Source organism: Chanodichthys erythropterus, chromosome 16 (assembly GCF_024489055.1).
Source record: "Chanodichthys erythropterus isolate Z2021 chromosome 16, ASM2448905v1, whole genome shotgun sequence".
NCBI lineage: Eukaryota > Metazoa > Chordata > Actinopteri > Cypriniformes > Xenocyprididae > Chanodichthys > Chanodichthys erythropterus.
In genome coordinates, this window is record NC_090236.1 from 39510957 (window position 1) to 39530502 (window position 19546).

Here is a 19546-nt window from a genome sequence, read left to right on the forward strand (position 1 = left end):
CATTTAATTTAAGGATTAAATGAAATATTGAATACATTAAATTCTGAGGAATTTAAAGGAAAAGGGTGTCACCACCCTTGCTCCCCCGCAGAAAGCTTGGGGACCGGGACAGGTGACACAGCTGAAGTCCTTGTGAAGTAGGACAGATCTGCGGACTGTTATTACCACCAAGAAGGCTTCAAAGAGGTCCTGACATCTGTGGGCCAGGATCCATGAGGGCAGCCCCCTCCGGAGGGGGTCCTGTGTTAGAATACCTGACACCCGTCCCCCTTTGGCGCCCTCAGGGGGCCGTTATGCTAACCCTGCCACCCAGTGTGCGTCAGGGCACAACGGTCTCCACCGACTCTCCGAGGAGAGCCGGTTATGACTTGATTCGTCTGTTTTCTGCCGGTGCGCCGCTCCAGAACGTTGAATCGAGTGCTCAAAAACACCAGAGGTCAGTCTCGAGAGACTGGTTCCCTTAGTAGATTTTATGGTAGAATGGAAACTTCTACCGAATATATCAAAATGGATGCTGCTCATCAGAGGGTTACAGGGTCTCGCCCGCCCAGATTCAATGGGGTCTTTCCCATAGTGGTGACCCCCAAGCAGTCTCTGGTTATGGAACAAGAGGTTATGACACTCTTGCGAAATGGAGCTATAGAAAGGGTTCCTCCTCCCAGCAAGCTGTCAGGCTTCTACAGCCGCTACTTCATTGTTCCAAAGAAGGATGTGTCCTATCATAGATTTACATGTGTTAAATCACTCAATACGAAATCTCAAATTCAAGATGCTTACACTTAAACAGATTATCCCACAGATCAGGTCCAAGGACTGGTTTGTGGCGATAGACCTGAGAGAGGCATACTTTCAGGTGTCCATCCATCCTTCCCATAGGAAGTTCCTCAGGTTTGCTTTCGGGGGCAAAGCTTACCAATACAGGGTTCTTCCTTTCGGCCTGTTATTATCACCCCGCACATTCACGAAGTGCGTGGATGCAGTGCTGGCTCCACTGAGACTCCAGGGCATCCACGTACTGAATTACATAGAAAGTGATTCTAGCTCAATCAGAGCAACTAGCAGTTCAACATCGAGATGCTGCTCTGTACCACATGAAAAGGCTCGGGCTGAGGCTCAATGCCAAAAAAAAAAAAAAAAAAAAAAGAGTGTGCTAGTTCCGGCTCAGACTACCACTTATCTAGGTGTAGTTTGGGACTCCACCATGATGCAGGCACATTTGTTTCCTGCTCGTGTGAGTTCCATTCTCGCAGCCGTGAAAGGGGTGAAGTTAGGCCAGTCACTCACTGTAAAACAGTTCCAGAAACTGTTGGGTCTTATGGCAGCTGCGTCCAACGTCATACCTTTTTGGCCTTCTGCACGTATGACTCTTACAGTGGTGGCTCAGGACCAGGGGATTTTCTCCGAGGGGAAATCCTTTTCGCATGATCAAAAGTCGCGCGGCAATGCCTTCGTGCTCTGGCCATGTGGAAAGATCCCTGGTTCCTGTCCCAGGTACCCGTGCTGGGGATTTCTGGTCGTCGTGTAATGCTTACGACAGATGCCTCCCTCACGGGCTGGGGGGCGATCATGAGTGGTCGCTCAGCTCAGGGTCTATGGGAGGTCCTGGAAGGTGTCAGACAAGTTCTTGACACTTAAAACTATCTTTCTCCTGGCCGTCTCTTCTTTGAAGAGAATTGGTGATTTACAAGCGCTGTCAGCAGTTTGCACCTGGTATGGTGAAAGCCTTTCTGCATACCAGGCCGGCACATAAATCGGTTGGAGATGATGGTGGTGTTTCTAGCATTAAAACACTTTCTCCCAGACCAGAGAGGCCATCATGTGTTGGTCCGCACGGACAACGCGGCAGTGGTCTTATATATAAACCATCAGCGGGGTCTGCGGTCTTGCCAACTTTACTACTTGGCCCGTCGGATCCTCCGATGGTCCCTAGGGAAGCTGCTCTCTCTGAAGCCAGCTTTCATCCTGGGGTATAAAGGGAGCAGACGCCCTGTCGAGGCAGGGGCCGAGGCCCGGGGAGTGGAGACTCCACCCAGAAGTGGTGGATCTCCTATGGAAAAATTTCGGTCGAGCGGAAGTCGACCTATTTGCTTTGGGAGAGTCAACCCAGTGACCACTCTGGTACTCCCGAACACATCCAGCACCTCTGGGTCTGGATACCATGGTACAGACGTGGCCGAAGCTACGTCTGTATGCATTTCCCCCGATCACCTTGCTCCCGGGAGTTCTGGAGAAAGTACACCGGGAAGGGGTCAGCCTAATACTGGTAGCCCCCTTCTGGCCAACCAGAATATGGTTCTCGGACCTAGTGTCCTTACTAGACGGCTCCCCAATTGAGCTTTCCCTTAGACAGGACCTCCTGTCGCAAGCGGGCGGCTCGATAATACATCCCCGCCCAGAACTGTGGAAGCTATGGGCCTAGCCTCTGAGGGGGCCAGGCTCATAGATGCTGGTCTTCCAACTGAGGTTGTGGAGACCATCCTTAACTCCAGAGCTCCCGCCACGAGGAAGCTTTATTCCTATAAACGGATTTTTTTTTCTGCTTGGTGCAGACAGAATAATATGGACTCTGTCCACCCTCCTATCAGCTTTGTGCTAAGATTTCTCCAAGAAAAATTATCGGAGGGCCTATCGCCTTCAACCTTGAAGGTTTACGTTGCGGCTATCTCAGCCTTTCATGCTTCTCTCGAGGGTGGCTTCTCGGTGGGTCGAGACCCCCTCGTTATTCGCTTCCTCTGTGGCACACTGAGGTTGAGGCCAGCCTGGGACCTGGCTGTGGTATTACAAAGGTTAGCTGAGGCTCCCTTCGAACCACTCTCACTTTAAAACAGTTTCAGAGACTGTTGGGTCTGATGGCAGCTGCGTCCAACGTGATTACTATTGGCCTTCTGCACATGAGACCCTTACAGTGGTGGCACAGGACCAAGGGAATTTCCCTGAGGGGAAACCCTTTTCGCATGATCGAAGTCACGCAGCGATGCCTTCGTGCTCGGGTCATGTGGAAAAAGCCTTGATTCCTGTCCCAGGGACCCATGCTGCCGCCACGAGGAAGTTGCATGCCTACAAATGGAATTTGTTTTCTACCTTGTGTAGAAACAATAATACGGACCCTGTCCTTTCTTCTATTAGCTGTGTGCTAAAATTCCTCCAGGAAAAATTCTCGGAGGGCCTATCTCACTCAACCTTGAAGGTTTACATTGCAGCAATTTCAGCATAACATGCTCCTCTTGAGGGGAATATCTCGGTAGGTCGAGACCCCCTCGTCACATGCTTCCTCCGTGGCACATTGAGGTTGAGGCCTCCAGTGCGCACAAGGGTTCCGGCCTGGGACTTGGCCGTGGTCTTACAGGGGTTAGCTGAGGCTCCCTTTGAACCACTAGAGGAGGTTCCTGAGAGGTTCCTTACTCTTAAAACGATTCTCTTTTTTTTGGCTATCACTTCTCTGAAGCGGATAGGAGACTTACAAGCACTTTCTGTTGCTCCTTCTTTTCTTGACTTTGCTCCGGGAATGGTGAAAGCATTCCCGTATCCTAGACCGGGTTATGTACCAAAGGTCCCTACCAATGTCCCAGGCCCCATTGTGCTTCAGGCCTTCTATCCTCCTCCATTTGAATCTGCGGATCAGGAAAAATTTAATCTGCTGTGCCCAGTAAGGGCTTTGGATGCTTATGTCCACAGAGCTGCCCTGTGGCGTAAGTCAGATCAATTGTTTGTCTGTTATTGGTCCCCTAAAAAAAGGCGGCCCAGCATCGAAGCAGAGAATGAGCAAGTGGGTGGTCGAGGCCATCTCACTTGCCTATGAAGCGGCCGGACAGCCTTCTCCTTTGAATGTTCGCGCCCATTCAACTAGGGGTATGGCGGCATCAAAAGCTTTGATGTCAGGAGTTTCCATGGGTGATATATGTGATGCAGCTGGATGGTCATACCAGCACACATTTATTAAGTATTATAACTTTGATATCGGCTCCACCCTAGGGTCCTCCGGGTTGTCAAGATAACTTTGACAAGTGTTTGAGCTACGGCTCAGTTGGGATTGCGTTCCCAATGCGTTGTCACGCAGCGTTGATAGTTCCCACGAAAGGGAACGTCTCGGGTTACAGATGTAACCCTGGTTCCCTGAGTAGGGAACGAGACGCTGCGTCTCTTGCCGTACCCCTGCACACTTGTGAGTGCTTGCTTCAGACTTATCCAGAAGCTACCGTGCTCTGCATCCGGGTGTGCTTTATAGTTTCCTGGTCCGTGACGTCACCCGTCTCTGACGTCTCGCTACGCGATTGGTTAGATACATGAGTGCTTCAGTGACGACATCACGCAGAAGGTTCCCAATGCGTTGTCACGCAGCGTCTCGTTCCCTACTCAGGGAACCAGGGTTACATCTGTAACCCGAGACGTTTTGTTCATGATTGTTTTTATTTGTAGTTTTTACTTCTCAGTATTTAAGATCTGTGAGTCTATAAAAAGGAACATGCCTCTTAATAGGAAAAGTAAAAGATCATGGGGGAGACAGGGAATGTGAAATTTTTAACCTGAAATTGCAGAGGACTGGGTAATATAAAAAAAAAAAAAATAAAGCAGGTTAATGGAGAGGATTAAACAATTACCGGCACAAGTAGTTTTTCTTCAGGAGACCCACATGGTAAAAAGTGAAACAATCAGGATTCAACGGAGATGGCAAGGACAAGTTTTTGCTGCTTGTCACACTTCTAATGCAAGAGGAGTAATGACTTTAATTCATAAATCAGTACCAATACAGGTTCAGAAGGTAACTAAAGATCCATTAGGAAGATATATTGTGCTACAATGTACCATCTTTTCAGAAAAGATCAATTAAATTAATGTATATGGTGCAAATGATGACAACACAAAATTTTTTAATTATTTGTTTTTGCTAACTGCTAGTTTGCCTGGATACTATCTTATCGCAGGGGATATGAACTGTGTACTAAACTCTACTAAAGATCGTTCCATAGGGATTGATAAAACGCATACTAAAGCTAGGAAATTGATACAGGAATTTATAAAAGGCCTAAATTTATCAGATGCTTGGAGGGATCTTAATCCAACAGCAAAATCATATTCATGTTATTCTGGCTTATCGATTATTATCTAATATCTGCACAATTGCTTAACAAAATAACAGACTGTATATATCACAGCATAGTCATCTCTGACCATGCAGCAGTATCCTTATCATACAAAAATACCAAATTCATAAAGAATCCCCCTAAATGGCACCTCAGATAGGATGGCTTCAAGATCCCGAGTTTATAGAATATGTGAACAAACAAATTGATCTGTGTTTTGAAATTAATAATTCTGAAACATCTGCTGGTATTCGATGGGAAGCATTCAAAGCTTTTATTCGAGGACATATTATTTGTTTTTTGCAGCTCAAAAGCCAGGAGGTCTAGACTAGAAATGAAACGATTAGAAGATCAGATCAAAAAATTAGAAAATGATTTTTTTTTCAGAAAACTACAGATACAGAAGAAGCAAATGAGAATTTATTATTACTCAGGTCCCTATATAATGAATTATTGGTCATTAAATTTGGAAACACAATATGCAATTTTTAGACCGTCTAAATATACCCCAGATTTTAATTGAAGAAAAGATCAAATTAGATGAAGACCTCACATTACAAGAAATTGGAGAAGCAATTGATTCTATGAAATCAGGAAAAGCCACGGGCCCAGATGGGCTTCCTATAGAAATTTATAAGACGTTTTAAAAAAAAGTTACTAACCCCCTTTTAGGAAATGATAGTAGAGGCGTATCACCAAGGTCTTCTTCCTACATCAATGAGAGGTGCTTTAATCACATTATTACCAAAACCAGGAAAATCAAACACAAAGTGTGAAAATATGCAGCCAATTAGTTTGTTAAATTCAGATACAAAAATATTATGTAAAGTTCTAGCCAAGAGATTATAAGGTATTTTACCAAATTTAATAGGAGAGGATCAAAATGGTTTCATACAACGCAGGCAAGGATTTCATAATGTTCGAAGAGTCCTAAAAAATTCTTCATGAAAAGAGGAGTGAACTAGATACTGTTCTATTATCATTGGACGCCGAAAAGGCCTTTGATAGGGTTGAATGGTCTTATTTGTTTGATTTGTTGTTTGGGTTTGGTGAAAGGTATTTTAAGTGGGTTAGGTTACTTTATAACAGCCCTACAACAGAAGTGTTGATAAATAATATAGTTTCAAAACCATTTAGTATCTCAAGAGGGTGCAGACAAGGTTCACCCCTTTCTCCTCTGCTCTTTGCCATCTCCATCAAGCCTTTTGTTATACCAGTAAAAAGACATGTGGAATTACCAGGCATTAAGATTAAACAGATAGAACATAAAATTGCATTATTCGCTGATGATGTAATTCTTTTTCTAAAACATCTTGATACATTAATACCTGCTTTATTGGACCTTATTAGTGTATTTGGAGAAATTTCTGGATACAAAATTAATAATTCTAAAAGTTCTATTCTGTATCTAAATGAGATTGACAGACAGCAACCTAGTAGCTGTGCTGCAACCTTGAATATTGTTGATTGTTTTACATATCTGGGTGTAAAAATTGTACCAAAATTAGAAAATATTGTACAAGTAAATTATGATCCGCTTGTTGAAAGTGTTAATTACTCCATAGAAAGATGGTTGTCCTTACCCATATCTTTAATTGGACGAATAAATATCTTAAAAATGAATGTTTTACCAAAATTTTTATATTTATTTCAGAACATTCCCCTACCTCCCCCTAAATCTCTTTTTCAAAGACGTAAAAACATATTCACTAAATTCATTTGGAATAACAGAATTCCGACTGACACTTTTGTATTTGCCATATGAGAGAGGAGGTCTACAGTGTCCTAACCTTCAATAATTGGTATTATTGGGCAGTCCAACTTAGAACAGTTTTTTTTTTTTTTTTATCTCAGGACTACCTTGGGTGGATATAGAATCTTCTGCTATGAAATTTGACCTACCTTTAAATTTATATTTATACTCTTCAGAATTTTAAGATCTTAAAAAAAAATGTTTCCAACCCTATAATTATAAATATGATTGCCGTATGGTATGACATGAACCAATATTTAGGTGTCACCTACCCTTTATCTTGATTTAGTCCCATTTGGGTCAATAGAAAGTTTAAACCAGGCAGGTTGGACGCAGGTTTAAAGATTTGGGCCAACAAGAGCATCCGGAAGATAGCAGATCTATATGTTAACAATACTCTTATGACATTTGAGTAAATAGTCAATACATACAATATTCCTACAAAACATTTCTTAAAAGTATTTACAAATAAGAAATTTCATACTCAAATCACAAAATAATTCTCTGGATATGCCAACATTGTCTATTCTAGAAAAATAAATTAAAATAAATTGTTCTAGTCAGGGTTTAATTTCATCATTATACAATATGCTGGTGTCAGGATCAAAGGACTCTTCAATCTATAAACTGGAAGCCTGGAGATTGGATATCAATGGTGATATTCAGATGGAGGACTGGATGGAAGCATGTAAAAAAGCTCAAATCACAGACAATGAACACACACCTGAAACTGCTACTGCTACAATTGGTTGATGCAGATTTATATAACTCCAGTGATCTTGCATAAATATAATGAAAATGTCCCTGACACTTGGTTAAGATGTAGCAAATTTAAAGGTACATTATATCATTGCATATGGGAGTGCGAGGAAGTTACAAATTTTTTGAAAGGTATGAAAGAAAAGATCCTAGATGTTAACATCCCACTGTCACCTGTACTTTTATTTCATTTATATCCTAAAGAGGTCAAGTTAAAAAAGAAAGATTATATATTTATAAATATAGGTATTCTTCAAGCAAAACGGCTTATTTCTATAAATTGGAAAAGTATTTGTGCTCCAAGTATAGGACGTTGGCTAAAAGAAATGGTAACAAATATGTCAATGGAAAAGATAACTTACACTCACCTAAAGGATTATTAGGAACATCTGTTCAATTTCTCATTAATGCAATTATCTAATCAACCAATCACATGGCAGTTGCTTCAATGCATTTAGGGGTGTGGTCCTGGTCAAGACAATCTCCTGAACTCCAAACTGAATGTCAGAATGGGAAAGAAAGGTGATTTAAGCAATTTTGAGTGTGGCATGGTTGTTGGTGCCAGACGCGCCGGTCTGAGTATTTCACAATCTGGACAGTTAGTGAGATTTTCACGCTCAACCATTTCTAGGGTTTACAAAGAATGGTGTGAAAAGGGAAAAACATCCAGTATGCGGCAGTCCTGTGGGCGAAAATGCCTTGTTGATGCTAGAAGTCAGAGGAGAATGGGCCGACTGATTCAAGCTGATAGAAGAGCAACTTTGACTGAAATAACCACTCGTTACAACCGAGGTATGCAGCAAAGCATTTGTGAAGCCACAACACGCACAACCTTGAGGCGGATGGGCTACAACAGCAGAAGAACCCACCGGGTACCACTCATCTCCACTACAAATAGGAAAAAGAGGCTACAATTTGCACGAGCTCACCAAAATTGGACAGTTGAAGACTGGAAAAATGTTGCCTGGTCTGATGAGTCTCGATTTCTGTTGAGACATTCAGATGGTAGAGTCAGAATTTGGCGTAAACAGAATGAGAACATGGATCCATCATGCCTTGTTACCACTGTGCAGGCTGGTGGTGGTGGTATAATGGTGTGGGGGATGTTTTCTTGGCACACTTTAAGCCCCTTAGTGCCAATTGGGCATCGTTTAAATGCCACGGCCTACCTGAGCATTGTTTCTGACCATGTCCATCCCTTTATGACCACCATGTACCCATCCTCTGATGGCTACTTCCAGCAGGATAATGCACCATGTCACAAAGCTCGAATCATTTCAAATTGGTTTCTTGAATATGACAATGAGTTCACTGTACTAAAATGGCCCCCACAGTCACCAGATCTCAACCCAATAGAGCATCTTTGGGATGTGGTGGAACAGGAGCTTCGTGCCCTGGATATGCATCCCACAAATCTCCATCAACTGCAAGATGCTATCCTATCAATATGGGCCAACATTTCTAAAGAATGCTTTCAGCACCTTGTTGAATCAATGCCACATAGAATTAAGGCAGTTCTGAAGGCGAAAGGGGGTCAAACACAGTATTAGTATGGTGTTCCTAATAATCTTTTAGGTGAGTGTACATTTTAAGGAATAAATATACAGTTTTTGATGGAGTTTGGGGACCTTTCAGATCATTCTTAAAACGTGGTGGAGTTGGAAAGATGTTAATAGAAGGCTAAGAAAAGAAGTGGTATTGAATATCAATGTAAAATACTGAGAAGCTCTGTTGTTGTTTTTTGTTTTGTTTTGCTTTTTTTTGCTTTTTTTGGGGGGGTGGGGGGGGGGGGGTGGACGGGTTGTCCTCATCGTCTATGTTATATGGAAATGTGTATGTATGTGTGTATAGTTAAAATGCAATAAAAAAACCACATGTTGACCAATGTGCTTTACAACATCTCGGTATAAAAAGAAATAAATGCAATATTAATAATAACAATAATACACACATTAACAATAATAATAATAATAAAATATATCAAGAGGGATGTGCCATGGCAAACAAGTGTGTCTTTTGTTGTATTTTAAAAATGTGTACTGAGTCAGCATCCCTGACATACATAGGTAAGCTATTCCAGAGTCTTGCCGCTACTGCCGTAAATGCACAATCTCCTTTCCGGCTTAACTTGGTCCTTGGAATTTTAAGTAAATTTTGAGTTGTTGATCTCAGTGTTCTTCCTGTTTGATGCTCATTTAACAAATCTGATAAATAAGACAGTGCAAGGCCATGCAGAGATTTATATACTAGTAAAAGTAACTTAAAATCAATCCTGTACTGTACAGGATGCCAATGTAAGGAGACCAGGGATGGAGTGATGTGTTCACGCATTTTAATATTCCTTAATAATCTCGCAGCAGCATTTTGAACCTTTTGCGGCCGTAAGATAGAGACTTGACTTAATTTCTTTATATAACAAATTACAGTAATCCAGTCTTGATGAAATGAGAGCATGAATTGCAATTTCGAGACTCTTAAATGTCGAACAAGATTTCATCTTGGCCAGATTTGTCATATGAAAAAAGCTTGACTCTACAACATGATTAATCTGTGTGTTCAACTTCAGAGAGCTATCAATAAAAACGCCCAAGTTTTTAACACATTCTTTAACGTTTATTGACAGTGGGCCAAAATTTAACTCTGCTGTGCCCTTAGCTCCTCTGGGGCCGAACACTACAACCTCCGTCTTGTTTTCATTAAGAAGCCAGAAATTAGAAGCCAGCCATGCTGAGAGGCTGGCTGCTAATCAGAGAGGCAGGACATTAAAGGTTATAGACTTTTTCCATTAGTTAACGGTAGATATATTTGTATATCATCCGCATAGCAGTAGAATTCTATATTGTGTTTTCTAAAAATATCCCCCAATGGGAGCATGTAAAGTAAAAAAAGTGTGGGGGCCAGGATGGAGCCTTGAGGCACACCACATATAAGTGATGTCGCTCTCGATGTATATGATCCAAATTGTACTGCCATGCTTCTGTCAGTCAATATTGATTTAAACCAATTTAGGTTCTTACCCTGCAACCCTGCGTACTCTTTTAGCCGTGAAAGCAGCACCGGATGATCTATTGTATTGAAGGCTGCAGTTAGGTCTAATAAAACTAACACTGCTGAATCACCAGCATTCACAGTCACCAATAAATCATTAAAAACTTTTAAAAGGGCTGTCTCCATGGAGTGATACTTTCTGAAGCCGGAATGGAAAAGTTCACCAATCTTATTCTGTTCTAAAAAAACATGTAGCTGACTAAACACCACTTTTTCTAAACTTTTTGACAGAAAAGATAGATGAGAAACTGGTCTAAAATTTGTCAGGTCAATTGGGTCTAAGTTGGGGTTTTTAGTACAGGTTGCACAAAGGAAATGTTAGGAAAAAACCCTGTATCTTAGCTTTTATTTACAATCTGAAGAATACAATAGCCTCAAAGTTTTCTTTCAAAAACCATGGAGGAACCATATCAACAACTGACCCAATAGGTTTGAACCCACTTACAATTTCCCATAACTGCTGAAATGTAATAAGTTCAAATTGATTAAAAACCAGCGGTCTGTGTAACAGAGCCTAAAAAGTCACAACTCATTTGCTGAATCGTCCTTCTAAGATTCTCAATCATTGTTTTAAATGAATTAAAAAAAATTCTTGCATATTGATGGGGATGAATCTACATTTAATATAGGAGGGTTTACTGCTGTATTTATAATATTAAACAATGTCTTAGGATTATTAGCATTGTTTTCTATTAGCTCGACAAAGTACTTAGATTTAGCTGTTTTTACAGACCTCTGAAATTTTTTTTAGTGCTTCCTTAAAAATATAATTAATTTGCAACTTATTTTTCTTCCATTTTCTTTCTGCCTGTCTACAAATTTGCCTACGACCTCTTATCTCATCGTTTAACCATGGATCAGACCTAACTTTGCGCTGTTTATTTTTTTGGGGAGCCTCTGTGTCTAACACCTCTTTACAGGCTGAATGCAACCAGTACAAGTGCTCATAAACACCAATATCCTGAAGAACAGAGCCAGACACTTTACACACCTCATTAAACATTGCAACAAATTCTGTACTAGTCGTAGATGAAAATCTGTGAAAGCATTACAGAGATTTCACAGGATTGACAGAACAGCATGAGATGGGAATATTAAAAAGTACAGGTTTGTGGTCGGAGATAACCTGGTCATTTAGTTCTAAATCTTCGGTATGTGTTAATACCAGGTCTAATGTGTGGCCTTGCATATGAGCCGGACCATTCACTAATTGTGTTAGGTCAAAAGAATCAATCAGGTTTAAAAAGTACAGAGGGCTGTTTAATAAAACAAGATTATAAAACAAGCCAGTCTTATTTTAGTTAGTCAGACTTATTGTCAGCGAATTCTGTTTCATAAAGCAAACTTAAAGGTGGTACAGAGGATCTTTTCGTCGACTGAGTTTTTTAAATGAGCGCATGCGTAAGAACAACCCCCCTCCTTCACAGCAAATTTTCGAGGGAATGCCTCCCAAAACTCGTGCACGAGTATTGGAACACCAGTGTTTACCACCGGCATTCGCTGTGTTAAGCCGGGCACACATTTAACGACTAGCTAAAACATTCTAAGACTATGCTCAACATAGAGCGATTGTTTCCTGCTCCTGAAGCAGATTTATATACTTTCACATGGAATTTGAACACCGACTGTAATCGCAGACTGAACGCAACTGGCTCTGACTGGACGCATTTGAGCGCGATCAGTCATAAGTATCAATTTACATTCATAATCGGCCTTACAATCGTTAAGTGTGTGCGCGACTTAAAGCCGCGCACACACTTAGTGGATTCATCATGTCGGACTCACCGCAGGTTACTCATAATCTGCAGTTGTTACTCCTGTCTCCTGACAAAAACATTGCATGCGGCGCCTGTGGAGTGTGGAAAGTTACTGGAGCGCGCAGCCGCGTGTCTCTCACAAGGAACGTCATGGCAGTGATTGACAAGCCAGAGGGCCAATCGTTTACGCGATGATCGCGTAAACGATTGGCTGATGTTTTTAAGGCCCTACCTCGTGCACAGATGATGTATATTAATAATATTCCTTTCAGTGCACCTAATAAATAGTCCTTTATCAGTTAGTAAAGACAGTTTCAAGTAATATTGCAAAAATGTATAAAACAAAACATCCTCTTTAGCACCTTTAAATAAGTTCAAACTCAGTTACTCTGGCAACATATGCTGGGAAACTAACCTGGTCCGGGGCAGGCTAACTGTCAGGCTAAGCTGAGCTTCTCGAACACTGACCAATAGGAACGCAATGATATTACAGCTGACTCTCTCACATACAATTATTTGACTTTATTAACCACTATCATATATACACACACAAAATGTATACTTTAGTCTGAATTATTGCGCTTCTATTGTGTCCCATCTGTTTAGCACGCATGTGCGCAGCAGCGCTCATTCACTGTGACGTTTAGCAGCAAAATGGAAATATTTGCATGACTTTCTAACATTTACAGATGGAGAATAAACTTGTGAAAAATAAGTTATGCACTGAGGAAAACACCATGTCTCAAACTCATAAAATAGCACAAAATGTATGCTGTTTCCTGTGGTGGATCGATTTGATCCATGATCGACCTAGGGCTGCTTAAGAAAAGCATGTACGCACAATTATCTTGACTTGGTAAACCTGGATCAAATTAGCGGGACTGCGTGAACTTCAATTTCCTTTTATGAAACCGCTTTAGCCCCAACTCATTTGTTAGGTTCATTCAAGTCAGGTTTTGGAGTTTAATTCTCACTTTTCTTAGTGTCTTTTATGAAACAGCCCTCAGGTCTCTGCAGTACATTAATGATTGATGGGCGAGGCCATAAACAGAGGGGCGTTTTTGAGAGCGTTACCTGATTTGCCCATGTCAGAGTGTGGGTAGGGTTTAGGGGAGGGGTCGGGTGAAGGGGATCATTTTTATTGGATGATATACAGTGGGTACGGAAAGTATTCAGACCCCCTTAAATTGTTCACTCTTTGTTATATTGCAGCCATTTGCTAAAATCATTTAAGTTATTTTTTTTCCTCATTAATGTACACACAACACCCCATATTGACAGAAAAACACAGAATTGTTGAAATTTTTGCAGATTTATTAAAAAAGAAAAACTGAAATATCACATGGTCCTAAGTTTACAGACCCTTTGCTGTGACACTCATATATTTAACTCAGGTTCTGTCCATTTCTTCTGATCATCCTTGAGATGGTTCTACACCTTCATTTGAGTCCAGTTGTGTTTGATTATACTGATTGGACTTGATTAGGAAAGCCACACACCTGTCCATATAAGACCTTACAGCTCACAGTGCATGTCAGTAAATGAGAATCATGAGGTCAAAGGAACTGCCTGAAGAGCTCAGAGACAGAATTGTGGCAAGGCACAGATCTGGCCAAGGTTACAAAAAAATAATCGTTAAATGGAAGAAGTTTGGGATGACCAGAACACTTCCTAGAGCTGGCCGTCTGGCCAAACTGAGCTATCGGGGGAGAAGAGCCTTGGTGAGAGTGGTAAAGAAGAACTCAAAGATCTCTGTGGCTGAGCTCCAGAGATGCAGTCGGGAGATGGGAGAAAGTTGTAGAAAGTCAACCATCACTGCAGCCCTCCACCAGTCGGGGCTTTATGGCAGAGTGGCCTGACGGAAGCCTCTCCTCAGTGCAAGACACATGAAAAACACCTGAAGGACTCCAAGATGGTGAGAAATAAGATTCTCCGGTCTGATGAGACCAAGATAGAAATTTTTGGCCTTAATTCAAAGCGGTATGTGTGGAGAAAACCAGGCACTGCTCATCACCTGTCCAATACAGTCCCAACAGTGAAGCATGGTGGTGGCAACATCATGCTGTGGGGATGTTTTTCAGCTGCAGGGACAGAACGACTGGTTGCAATAGAGGGAAACTTAAACCCAATTGAGCATCTCTGGAGAGGCCTAAAAATGGCTGTCCACCAACGTTTACCATCCAACCTGACAGAACTGGAGAGGATCTGCAAGGAGGAATGGCAGAGGATCCCCAAATCCAGGTGTGAGAAACTTGTTGCATCTTTCCCAAAAAGTCTCATGGCTGTATTAGATCAAAAAGGTGCTTCTACTAAATACTGAGCAAAGGGTCTGAATACTTAGGACCATGTGATATTTCAGTTTTTCTTTTTTAATAAATCTGCAAAAATGTCAACAATTCTGTGTTTTTCTGTCAATATGGGGTGCTGTGTGTACATTAATGAGGAAAGAAATTAACTTAAATGATTTTAGCAAATGGCTGCAATATAACAAAGAGTGAAAAATGTGAGGGGGGTCTGAATACTTTCCGTACCCACTGTATAAACACCCACAAATACAGAAATGCCCACTTTTGTTCTGTAGAGACCTCATACTCCTTGCTCATTCTCTCTCCTCGGCCGTCATATGCCCCCTGATGCTGATTGGTTAGACGTTTGTTGTTGGACTTGGGCCGACTAACTTCCAAACAGTGTTTCCTTTTCGAAAGGGAACTCAACGCTGCGTAAAGACGCTAGGGGAATGCCTCCATGTGACCTGGTGTCTGAAACACATATCCAATCTCAGCAATATCATTTTGACCCGTGACAGCCCATGACATCATCAAAATGCGACCCGGTAGTGTATAAGGGGTGCCCAGATAACATGTCATCCTCTAATCGTCTTCAGGGACTGTCTTGTGTGAAGCACTATCCGGCAAAGTGAAAGGCACAGAGAGGATTATTAAGTGTCTGGATCCATGTCCTTGCTATCTGACACCAGACCACACACATGTGCTGTGCGTTTTCTGTCTGGGGAAGAGCACGCATGGTAAGTTCTCGAGGGAGTTGCCTATGCAAACTGTGAGCGTGTTCCTTTAAGAACGCTCCGTTCTCGTCTGGGTCTCTTCTCAAGGGAAGAGAGTTCAGCATCTGGGCTTGGTGGTTCGGTCCCGCTCGTGCTGAGGCAGGGCGGAGATGGAGCTTGCTGGACAGTTTGCAGTTTGAGAGGGGCGTGACGGCTCGCAATGTTCGGCTGCTCGCGAGAGTGACCTGCTGGGAGAGGATGCATTGTCTTCTGCATCCTCAGGTCCAGCTGAGAGTGCATTTTCAGCCGACCAGGAGATGTCTGAGGAGGATAGAGAGAGTGAGTTTACTGAATCCTCTCTCAGCCACCCTGTCCCATGTACTCTGAGTTGTTAGAGATTATGGAACTCGCTGCTGGCAGACTACAGTTGCCATGGCAGCGCGTTAGGAGAGAGACCGCGCGCATTCACAAAGAATGACGATTGGTTTCTCTCTGGTCATAATCCTACAGCTCACGTGAGCTTCCCATTCCTTTCTGGCCCGCATATTGAGGTTGAGGCGGTATGGGAGAACTCAATTCCTAAAAAAAAACAAAAAAAAAATTCTAAAAAATTTATTTTTAGGCTTAATAATTGTGATAAGGGTGAAAGACCTTCATGTTTTTCATGGTGTTAGGTCACCACCCTGTGGCCGCAGGTCGAACTGTTTTAGGTCTGGTTACTCTTTAAATATTAAAGTGTTTCTTTTAGACCACTGTTCCCTGTGTATCGTTTGTGGAAGGAATATGGGTATGTCAATGCTTCCGGCTGATTATAATAATAATAAATGTTATTATTCAGCACTTTTCTTGCAAAAATAATTAAGGGAGTGGACACTGACATTTTTAAACTCAGACTCTGCCATCTAAGCCCCTTAAAATGACATCTCACTTAGATGGCGGGGCATATGCAGCAGTAGGTAAGGCTGTTGCTGCTCTGCACATGAGTGTTGTGTGGCAGACGCACCAGGCTGAACTGCTGAGTTTGATTATGCCGCTTAGGTCTGAGTCCTTAACCAGGATGGGACCAGAAGGCTCCGTTCTTCAACCCCATGTATATAATATCTAGACATGGTTGCATCTATGTTTTAAGAGTCTTTGCTGGTTGCAAATAAATGAAAATAACCTTTATGTTCTCTTTGGGGAATAAGCTGGTTTCCTCCAAATACATTTTTTGGGTAGATCTGAAGTCGCTGCTCTGTTACAGGCTGGCCCTTTGCTGCCACCTTGGTAGCCACCTCAGATTAGAGTAGTTTGTTTCCTTTTTACAAACTGATTTTTTGTATACTGAGATAAGCGCTTGACTTCAGATAGAATAAATGTCCAGTGTTAGCCCTCAGGACCACCTGACATTGTTACCTGGTTAGCATCAATTCTACTTTATCTAGGATAGCTAAGGTTTTAATAGAGTTTTTCAGCTAGTGATTGTGCCTCCTCTCATTGGTGAGAGTTATTCTGTGAGGCTGGTAGATCTAGAGCGCCTGGTAGATCTAGAGCGCCAGGTAGTTCTATGCTTTGGGCTGGCCCTCATTAGGGCCGCCTTGGTAGCTGGCCTAGGCCTAGTGCTAGGAATATTTGGGCAGTCTGCTATGCATTTCTGCCTTTGATGCATCCCTAGTAGAGGTCTACAAAGAGGGCCCAAGACCCGAGGACCCGGGACCCGTACGGGTTTGGGTCTATATTTTAAATGGTCAGACGGGTCCGGGTCGGGTCCCAATCTATTACTTCGGTTCCCGGGTCTGTTTAACATTGTGTGTATACCCGAGCCGATCTGATTCTGAGATCACCTGGCCGTGTTGAAAGTCAGTCAGCGCTATGCGTGTGTTTTGAATCTTGCAAAGTATGAGCTGGGAAATAAGGTGAAAATACAGGAGTGACCCCAGCCATCAGAAGCAAAGCGGGCAGAGTTAATGCAAGCGAACGGTGATCATTGAGTTTTCCTATTTCTGTTTTGTGCAACAGTAATGCAAACAAACTTAAAATCTTAGAAACTGCTAGAAGCCTTGCACACTCACATTTAAATAGCATAGGCCTATTTCAAATCATCAACAAAATCTGAGATAAACTATCACATGAATGTTTTCTATGACGCTTAAAATGCATTTAAAAGCTTATGTTTCAGGTTGCTCCAGCTAACGTGCATGTCCAGTCTCATGCGAGAGCACTTTATTTCTCCTATTTTTTTTTTATAATATTATGAATGAACCATCTTGTTATATCTAAAGTTTTGGTCAGACTCGGCTCAGAAAGTGATTTTAGGCCTATAGATGAGGCTTTGATGGCTGGGAGCGCTGTCATTGACAGCCCAGATGTGACCCGTAGGGTGAGTGGGTCTGGTGTTTCATTTGAATTTACCGGATTCTGACAGTTGTCACTGCTACTGCGTTGGCATGCACTCCCCTCAGCATGGCGGCATGAGTATATCGTTCCCCTAGCGTCTTTATGCAGCATTGTGTTCCCTTTCGATATGGAACATGTCAGGTTACGCATGTAACCATGGTTCCCTGAGAACAGGGAACAAGATGCTGCGTCTCTTTGCCATGCATCGGGGCCCGCCTGCTTACAGTCCCTTCAGACGATAAGTGGATGACATGTTATCTAGGCACCCCTCATATACTATCGGGTCGCATGAATACATGAATAGATTCGCAATTTCAACCTTTGTATTGTTACAATGTCGGTAGTATATTTAAATGAACAATGTGTCTTTATCCATGTTACCTGCACCTGGATATCCCTGTTTATTTGTCAGCAAAAGTCTGCTGGATGAAGATAAACATGTTAGTTGATCATCATAGATCTGAGTCATTGTCTTTTCTCTTTCTGTCTTCAGTCTGAGTGACTGCAGTTTTACAGAGAAACAGTGTGTCATCCTGACTTCAGCTCTGAAATCAAACCCATCACACCTGAGAGAGCTGGACCTGAGCTGGAATAAACTAGGAGACTCTGGAGTGAAAAACCTCAATGATCTACTGATGAACCCACAATTCAAGCTGGAGAAACTATCATTATCATCACCACCAGTTTGCATGCAGTTAGTATCATTATACTTTATTTACCATTTCATTTATTTTAAAGGATTAGTTCATTTTCAAATTAAAATTTCCTGATAATTTACTCACCCCCATGTCATCCAAGATGTTAATGTCTTTCTTTCTTCAGTCAAAAAGAAATTAAGGATTTTGATGAAAACATTCCAGGATTTTTCTCCATATAGTGGACTTCAATGGAGCCCAAACGGTTGAAGGTCAAAATTACAGTTTCACTGCAGCTTAAAAGCATTCTACATGATCCCAGACGAGGAATAAGGGTCTTATCTAGAGAAACTATCACTCATTTTCTTAAAAATAAATAAATTCTATAAGTTTTAAAAATAAATGCTCTTGAACTAGCTCTTTTTCTTCTTCTCTTTTTGAATTCCAGCAGTGTAGACAAATGCTAAGTGTATTACTGCCCTCCACAGGTCATAGTTTGAAATAATTGTTATATACTTGCACTAGAATATTGTATTGACAATTTAGTTCAAACTTTGACCTGTGGAGGACAGTAATACCCTTAGCAGTGTCTACACTGCTGGAATTCAAATGGAGAAGAAGAGAGCTAGTTCAAGATGAGCATTTATGGTTAAAACGTATAAATTAAAAAAAAAAAAAAAAAAAATAGAAAATGAGTGATGGTTTCTCTAGATAAAACCCTTACTTCTTGTCTGGGATTGCTGTAAACTGTAATTTTGACCTTCAACCGTTTGGGCTCCATTGAAGTCCACTATATGGAGACAAATCCTGGAATGATTTCATCAAAAACCTTAATTTCTTTTCGACTGAAGAAAGAAAGACATGTACATCTTGGATGACATGGGGGTGAGTAAATTATCAGGAAAATTTAATTAGAAAGTGAACTAAGACAACAGGGCACAAGTCACATCATTTGTAGCGCTGCATCTCCATCTGAAGAAAGATTCAGAAATGGTATTAGGATTAGTTCACTTTTCACATGAAAATTAGCCCAAGCTTTACTCACCCTCAAGCCATTCATAATAAAAGAAATATTAATAAATATCCTGATGCATCCGAGCTTTATAATGGCAGTGAACGGGATCAATGAGTATGAG

At 41.6% G+C, this 19546-nt stretch overlaps 1 protein-coding gene across 7 annotated transcripts in view; it reads left to right on the forward strand.

Annotated features, from left to right (window-relative positions):
* Positions 1–19546, forward strand: part of LOC137003669 (uncharacterized) — a 106730-nt gene that overhangs the window by 54655 nt on the left and 32529 nt on the right. For all 7 annotated transcript variants that reach the window (XM_067363891.1, XM_067363892.1, XM_067363894.1 and 4 more), the window contains one exon: positions 18269–18469. In XM_067363891.1, the coding sequence (XP_067219992.1) occupies positions 18269–18469 (201 nt within the window). The remainder of the gene's footprint in view (positions 1–18268; positions 18470–19546) is intronic.